Here is an 8,527-nt window from a genome sequence, read left to right as displayed (position 1 = left end):
CATTTTTATCTTCTCCCTTTGACAAACACAAACTGAAGACTCAAGCAAGATTAATTTATTTTAAAGATTTATCTATTTATTTATTTTTTCAACAGTGTGTCGTATCTCATACATGGAATACATCAACCTTTTCAACTAAACATTTGATGTTGATGGAGTATTCCTATATGTACTATTAAATGCAAATACTGCAGGCAGTGGCTCTGCAAAAACACAATTAATACTTCAAGTGTGCAACCATGACACACTCAGAATGTAATGTTACACATGTGGTCATTACCAGTGCAAATGGATAAAAGGAGAAAATAAATTAAGAGAACACAACAGCAACTGAATGTTTATATCACTCCTGGAAAACCAAAACACGCACGTCTCAGTCGTCATAGAAACAGGGATAAATACTAAAGTCTATATGAGTTCTGCTAAATCGAACACAATGATCATTCTTAGTGCAATTTCATGTAATACGCCCTCTAGTGTTGCCTCTCGTCTGCGACTTCCAGCAGACGGCCGTTACAAGCAGATGTTGCACCAGCTGGTCTAACCTGTCCTAGTGCTGCCTAGGATGTTACACCAGCTGGTCTAACCTGTCCTAGTGCTGCCTAGGATGTTACACCAGCTGGTCTAACCTGTCCTAGTGCTGCCTAGGATGTTGCACTAGCTGGTCTAACCTGTCCTAGTGCTTCCTAGGATGTTACACCAGCTGGTCTAACCTGTCCTAGTCCTGCCTAGGGTGCCGTTTCTCTCCATACATTCCTATGGTCAGTGATGTATTGCAACCTTGTGAGTTCTCACTAATCTATTAGTATATCATATTGCACATCATCAGGTATCATCAGGTCTAGTGTCGTCCGGATGGCAGGCATCTCTGGGAGTCTGCCTGAGGGCCTTCTGCAACATTCTAAACATCCTTCCTTCCTGCCTTCCTTGAGGTCATCTTGGGCCCAAGTTAGAATCGACTAGAGGTGAACGCCTGTGGCCTTCTACAAAGCAGATGAAGGAAGGGTGCATTTTAGAGTATTGACGCGGGGCCCAGGGGCGGTCCTGTTCCTGACAGCTACTTCCTCTCAGTTTCCTGCTCCTGAGCTGTCTACTTCCTGTTTGCTTGCTGCCTCCCAAGCCACCTGGACGAGCTCTGCACTGCACGCTCACAGAGACAGCGCCCCCTTCTGGGGAGAAAAGTCACTGTTTTACCATTAAGGATGAATGATAAGTGATTGAAATTGTGCAAAAAAGCAATGCATGGTTTCTTCGTGGATTCCCAGATGGAAGGCCTATCATCCGCCATCTCCCTGACCTCCCACACTACAACGTAGAGAAGAGAAGTAACACCATCTGTGTGGCCGTCATCGTTATCAATAATATATATCATCTCCGAAGTACAAATAAAGTATTTTGTCAAGATAAGAATATAGTAAAAATCGGGCGTTCATACACCAGGTTAGGAATAAAACATCATTTCCACAAGCAGAAACTCTCACACACATGCTAAAGTGCTTGCTAGGGGGGAGACCCAGCGGACTGGTGGGGGGAGGGGGGGGGGGGGAGGGGGGAGTCAGGGTAAATCAGTCTGTGTGCCTCTGGATTTTCTCGGTCTCCTTCTCGTTGTCCCGAGGAAAGTCCTTGCACAACGCTGACATCTGGTTGGTCAGTCCGGCTCGACCAGGGATGGCTGGGGTCTGATTGGTCACTGCTCCTCACAGCCAGCCCCACTGAAGGCCTCAGCTTCCTGGTTCTGGAACATGTACTGGTACACACACACACACTCCACATCAGATGATCCCTGACGACAACACTGCATTTACGACCATCAGCCAATAAACAAGAGAGGTGTGCGTGTGTGTGTGCGTGTGTGAGTGTGTGTGACTCACTGATTTGAGATTGGACTCCATTTCAGAGAAGTTCCATTCAGTCAGAGGCAGGTTGAAGGTGAAAGGCTGAAACACATGGACCAGGTTCTGTGTGTGTGTACCAAACAAGTTTTGTATGGGTGTGTGAATGCGTCTGTGTGTGTGTGAGTGTGTACTCACGTCTATGACAGCAGTCCCAGGCTCCACACTGTGCTGGTGGGTCCTCAGCAGAAGCTGTAACTCCTCCAGACTCATGTCCACGTTCTCCACAGCATCAGACACCTCGGGCCTAAACACACACACACACACAGGTTTGTTTTACTATCCTAGTGAGGACTGTATTCCCTCCCATTCATAATCGTCCTTAACCCCTAACCTTAACCCTTCATGTAGTTGGAACCCTATACTCCCCCACAGGGCTAGCTAAACAACACCACACACACACCATCATGATCAGCATCATCATGTACCAATGCCAATGCTTGTGTGTGTGTGAGTGTGTGTGTATGTGTGTGAGTGAATGTGTATGTGTGTGTGTGTGAGTGAGTGAGTGTGAGTAAGTAAATGTGTGTGTGTGTGTGTGAGTGTGAGTAAGTGTGTGTGTGTGTGAGTAAGTGTGTGTGTGTGTGAGTGTGTGTGTGTACCTCTCCAGAGCAGGTCTCTTGCTCCTGCGGTCCCCAGATCCCCGGCCCTCCAGGACGGACTGTACCATTGCGACAGGGAGGACGGGGGGTTCAGAGCACACCTCACAGGAGCCCAGGGGGACCGCCTCCCCGCGGCCCCGCACACCTGGACTGACCGGCTCTTCCTTGATCAGCATCATACACTTATCCCTGGGAACACACACACAGACAAACATAAACACACATACGCACACACACGCACAGGCAAACACGTACGCACACACACACACACACACGCACCAATCATCAACCACATGTTTGGACGTTGTCATGGTTATCATGCAATACTACATATTTATCGCCCTATTCTCCTTTCCCAACACCATGGTGGGTATGAATCCAGGCCAAGAGTCTAGCCTAGTTCCTGGCTGTACACCTTCTTCAGCCTGGTCCAGCCCAGCCCAGCTCAGCTCAGCTCAGCCCAGCTTCTCACCTGTTCTCCTCCGTCTGCATCTGCAGGGCCATGACGGTGGGCTGGGACATGTCAGTAACATCGGAAATGATTGGTCCTCCTGTCATCGCAGCAGACGAGCAAGAGGCTGTCTCTGTGGATGGCTGTGGAGACACAAACACCACAGGTACACAGACTGGTGACCAGGGACCACATCTGTCACTTGACGCTCCCTTAGTGTGTCTGTGTGTGTCTGTCTGTCTGTGTGTGTTTCTGTGTGTGAGTGAGTGTATCTCTGTGTGTGTGTGTTTGTGTGTGTGAGTGAGTTTATCTCTGTGTGTGTGTCTGTGTATGTGTGTGTCTTACCGACTGAATGAAGAAGGGTTCTTGCAGGGGGTCCATCTGGGATGTGTGGCTGAACTTTTGGGCGGGTGGGCTGGAGGAGCCATCGTCCAGCATCAGGGGCCTGGAGTGACACACACACGTATACACCCAACCACAGGTACACACAAACACAGTATGGGGGGACGGACGATAGCGTTTTTATATCTATAGAGATACTAGCCACTGAACTATAGACTGTGTGAGGTGAGATGTGAGTGGTTCAAGCAACAGACAGACTTTACACCAGGACTATATGAGGTAAGGTGTTTAGACTGACTTGTTTTGGTCGGTTGAGGTAGATGATGAGATCGTTTGAGGTATTTGGGAAGTGTGAGTGTGTGTGTGTGTGTGTGAGGTGTGTTTTGGTGCGTGAGGTCCAGAGAGGTTTCCTGGTGCTCAGCTATGTGAGTGAGCTATCCAATCATACCCTGCCTGTTCACACGCACCACTGAGCTGACGAAGCATTTCTCACACAGAACAGTCATGCGCTTAGGTTCAGTAGGGTAGGGATATTGTGTGTGCGTTCCAGGGTATATGCGTGAGTTCAGTGTGTGTGTGCCCGTGTATGTTTGTGTGTGTGTTAATGTGTGTGTGTGCCAGTATGTATGTGTGTGTGTACCACCGTTTTTGTGCGTAAATGTATGTGTGTGTGTGTGCATGCATGTGTGTGTGTGTTCGTGTGTGTGTGCGTGTGAAGGGCTTAGTGTGTGATAGGTCTGATTCAGCACTTGCGTCCATTCACAGTAGCAGGGATTGTGCTTTGGCAATCAGCTGATCCAGCCAGCTGACCCTCCCCTCTGCCCTGCTGTGTTTGTGTGTTCCACTTACTATTGTGACCAGGAGTGTTAACCGCTGTGTGTGTGTGTGTATGTGTATGTGTACTCACAGTTTTCTCTTTATTCCCACAGGGCTGGGTGGGTTGGACTGCATCTGACTGAAGAGGAACTGAATCAGCTTTTAGAGAGGAAAAAAACACAACATGATTCAGCAGCCCAACCTCAATGCTACTGAGAAATGTCCCTCCCTCTCATCATCCATCCATCCGCCCCACCCCTCCCTTCCTCCATCCACCCCCCTCCATATCTCTCTATCCTCTCCCCCACCCCCTCTCTTTCTCTCTCTCTATAATTTACTGTTCCACACATTCAGACGGACGTCCCCTGCTGTACTGCCTGAGAGCCAGAGAATGGCATTTAAGTCAGAAGGGGATGGTTACCTCCTAAATCCCTTTGATTACATACAGGACATTTTCATACAGCACAGACACACAAACACACAGACACACACACACACCTTCTTACCTTGTTCATAACCTTTTGTTGCTGGGTGTGGTTCTGCCTCAGTGAGACCACTTCCCTCCACAACACTTCATTCTGTCTGTGGGGGGAGGCGGAGCGAGAAGAGGAGGAGGGTGAGAAGAGGAGGAGGGTGAGAAGATGGGAGGGAGGGAGGTGAGAAGAGGGGAGGGAGGAGGGTGAGAAGAGGGGAGGGAGGAGGGTGAGAAGAGGGGAGGCAGGAGGGTGAGAAGAGGGGAGGGAGGGAGGTGAGAAAGAAGAGGGGAGGAATGGGAGAGGGAAGAGGAGGAGGTAGGAGGGTGAGAAGAGGGGAGGGAGGGAGGTGAGAAAGAAGAGGGGAAGAATGGGAGAGAGTGAGAGGAGGGGGTAGGAGGGTGAGAAGAGGGGAGGGAGGAGGGTGAGAAGAGGGGAGGGAGGTGAGAAAGAAGAGGGGAGAAATGGGAGAGAGGGATAGGAGGAGGGAGGAAGGGAGGTGAGAGAAGAGGGGGTGGAAAAGAGGAGGAGGGCAGGAGATGGGAGAGAAGAAAAGATGAAAAGAAGGGTGGAAAGTCGAGGAGAGAGGACATAAGGGGGAGGAGAAGGATTAGCGTATGTTTTCACAGTTTCGACGGTAATCTACTGTTTCAACGCTGGCTCACGATGGTTAGCAGATTAACTTGTTGACATTCAGTTGAGCACCTGGCCCATCTGTTGGAGATTGTGTGTGTTCTCCCTGATAAGTGTGTGTGAGGGGTAGATAATGCTGTCTCCCACATTCTGCAGCACCTGTGGAATCACCTGGTTGACACACCTGACACTATTATGAGCTGCAGCGGTCAGGTGAGCAGCTGAATGTTCTCCTCAACCACACAATGGAGACAATACACAATAGACCAACCCAGTGACCACACAATGACCACAGGAACAGGACTTTTCCCCACTGAGGGTCGATTTTTAAGATGACTGTTTCATGTGTTGCTTTGTTATGGGGAAGGCTCTGACCTGTCCAATGAGAACCCAAACATCTACCACAAACATATAGAGGAAGGGTTTTTTCCCCAGCTTGTGAAGATAAAAAAAAAAAAATAATAATGAAATAATACGACAAATATCTCAGTGTATGTGACTCACTGTTTCATGTCCTGCATTTGACACTCCATGTTCTCCTGCTGGCTCCTCAGCACTTGGACCTCATACAGCAGCTTACTGAGGTCCTCCTGCCGTAGCTTGGTCTCTTCACTCTTCACAATGGAAACCTGCTCTCTCACACACACACACATGCGCGCGGACACACACACAAGCATAGATGGGTATGGTCAATGGGTTTGTGTGTGTTCAATGTTCTGCATGTTGTGTGTGTGTGTGTGTCAGTAGATGTGTGTATGTCAGTAGATGTGTGTGTGTTTGTGCGAAAAGATGTTTGTTTATGCCATCCAGTTGTTGTGCATATGTAGATGTGTGTATGTCAGTAGATGTGTGTATGCATGCCAGTAGATGTGTGTGTATGCATGCCAGTAGTTGTGTGTATGTATGTGTGTTTATGCCAGTAGATGTGTGTATGTATGTGTGTGTGTGTATGCCAGTAGATGTGTATATGTATGTGTGTGTGTATGCCAGTAGATGTGTGTATGTATGTGTGTGTGTGTATGCCTGTAGATGTGTATATGTTTGTGTGTGTGCTTATGCCAGTAGATGCGTGTATGTGCGTGTGTGTGTGCCAGTAGATGCGTGTATGTACGTGTGTGTGTTTCAGTAGATGTGTGTATGTACGTGTGCGTTCCTTACCTTCCTCTTGATGTGCTCCAGCAGGTGTTCGTGCCCTTGGAGGAAGTAGAGGTGCTGGAACTCAGTGTCGTCCCTCTCCGGCTTCACAAGCCCACTCTGCTCAATGTTCACCACCTTCCTGAAGCCATCTACAGGGGACACGCGGACGTTACACCCACATCGAGAGCAGAGGATAGGAGGAGAGGGAAGAGGAGCAGAGAGAAGGAGAGAGGAGCGGAGAGGAGGAGAGAGTAGAGGAGCAGAGAGAAGGAGAGAGGAGCGGAAAGGAGGAGGGGGAGCAGAGAGAAGGAGAGAGGAGCGGAGAGGAGGAGAGAGTAGAGGAGCAGAGAGAAGGAGAGAAGAGCGGAGAGGAGGAGAGGGAAGGGGAGCAGAGAGAAGGAGAGAGGAGCGGAGAGGAGGAGGGGGAAGAGGAGCAGAGAGAAGGAGAGAGGAGCGGAGAGGAGGAGGGGGAAGAGGAGCAGAGAGAAGGAGAGAGGAGCAGAGAGAAGGAGAGAGGAGCGGAGAGGAGGAGAGGGAAGGGGAGCAGAGAGAAGGAGAGAGGAGTAGAGAGAAGGAGAGAGGAGCGGAGAGGAGGAAAGGGAAGAGGAGCAGAGAGAAGGAGAGAGGAGCGGAGAGGAGGAGAGGGAAGGGAAACTCACACATGTTGAGTTGTCGAACAAAGCTCGCCATGTTGTTGTGCTTAAAGTACTTGGGCAGAACCTCCTTGGCGAATCGCCCTTGATCGAACACATGGAAGCTGGTACCAGTCTGAGGATAGAATCGCACAGAACATCAGAAACCTCCAATCGGACTGCTCAAGGACTCTATGTGGAACATTTGACGAAGACTGCTTCTTTAAGACACCTGTTCTGTCGAACTCCGACCATTTAACATGTAGGTTCAACCCAAACCCCAAAAAGTGTTCTTTATAGGAGATATCCTCCAAGACCAACCCCAGGCCCCTCTAGGGCTAGCCAACCTGGAACGATAATCAAGGCTATTTTCTCTAGTGCCTGCGTTTGGCTTAGTACTGGAAGAGATAAAACAGTTCTACTGAGACAGATTTGACAGAACTTTCCTCTACTGTTATCAACGGTAATGCGTAATACATGTGTAACAGTTGTGTTATAGATGTGTAATACATGTGTTATAGGTGTGTTATAGATGTGTAATTCATGTGTAAGTATCAAATACATACAATGACATAGAACAACAGTGATGTTAACTTTTCTTCAAAAACATTCTCAATGATGAGGAACGTATCACCATTTATATCCCCAGCAGGATTCTCAACAACACATTTACAAGTGTTGTCTGAAACGGATAAACTGACTAAGAAACCTAAAGGAAGGTTCCCTGACTTGGCCTAATCTGGAAAGACCGCTACAATGGAACAATCCCCTGCTCCAGATCCCAGATCCCTCTCCCCAGTCGCAGGTCCCAGCCCCAGGACCCAGCCCCAGGTCCCAGATCCCTCTCCCCAGCCCCAGGACCCAGCCCCCAGTCCCAGGTCCCAGGCCCTCTCCCCATCCCCAGGCTCCCCAGCTCCAGGCCTACTCACAGCACTCCAGCAGATGAGGTGGTTGGTGTCTGGGTCCTCCACCAACGTCCAGAGCTTGGTGAGGAAGGCAGGCACGTTGCTGCCATAGCCCCCGTCCACCCCCAGAGAGCCTGGAGACTCCTGCATGGCCAAGCCACAGGCACGGCAGAAAGTTGAGAGAGCGTGTGTGTATGAGAGTGTGTGTGTGTGTTTGGGATTCTACTCCATCTCTCAGGTTCTGCTTGGCTCTCTTTCTCTCTCTCTGCTCTGCTCTCTCTCTCTCTGTGTCTTTAGCTTGGGGTGTTTCTTCGTTCCTCTGTCCTCGGCCCCTCTGATGGCTTATCTCCCAGTCCTCCTGATGGTGTCTCTCCCAGTCTCTCTCCGTCCCTGGCTGGTTTCTGTGGTAGCTCTCCTGGTCCAGCCCTGTCGTCCCCACAGGTCCCCGTCAGCACAAACCTGCCTGCATCACTGCTGCCCTCCGGCCAACAAAGGGGCCAGTGTGGGACAATAGAGGCCAGCACAAAGACCTGCATAATGCCTGCTGTCACACAGAGAAGGCCCATACACCATTCTTTACACAGAGGTATGTGTGCGCGCGTGTGTGTGCGCGTGTGTGTGACTGTATATACTGACCTTCCGAG

At 49.7% G+C, this 8,527-nt stretch overlaps 1 protein-coding gene across 1 annotated transcript; it reads right to left on the bottom strand.

Annotated features, from left to right (window-relative positions):
* Positions 1 to 1,649: 1,649 nt before the first annotated feature.
* hsf4 (heat shock transcription factor 4) lies at positions 1,650 to 8,109 on the bottom strand. The gene is made up of 12 exons (XM_047033738.1): positions 7,908 to 8,109; positions 7,006 to 7,114; positions 6,368 to 6,495; positions 5,714 to 5,838; positions 4,610 to 4,685; positions 4,195 to 4,262; positions 3,291 to 3,390; positions 2,967 to 3,088; positions 2,495 to 2,683; positions 2,031 to 2,139; positions 1,872 to 1,937; positions 1,650 to 1,783 (listed from the first exon to the last, which is right to left on the bottom strand). The coding sequence occupies exons 1-12, from the start codon at positions 8,031 to 8,033 to the stop codon at positions 1,688 to 1,690; spliced, it is 1,314 nt and encodes a 437-aa protein (XP_046889694.1). The 5' UTR covers positions 8,034 to 8,109; the 3' UTR covers positions 1,650 to 1,687.
* Positions 8,110 to 8,527: the final 418 nt, after the last annotated feature.

This window comes from Hypomesus transpacificus, chromosome 14, assembly GCF_021917145.1.
Source record: "Hypomesus transpacificus isolate Combined female chromosome 14, fHypTra1, whole genome shotgun sequence".
Classification (NCBI taxonomy): domain Eukaryota; kingdom Metazoa; phylum Chordata; class Actinopteri; order Osmeriformes; family Osmeridae; genus Hypomesus; species Hypomesus transpacificus.
Note: the sequence above shows the minus strand (reverse complement) of the source record. Positions and strands in the feature narration are given on the sequence as shown.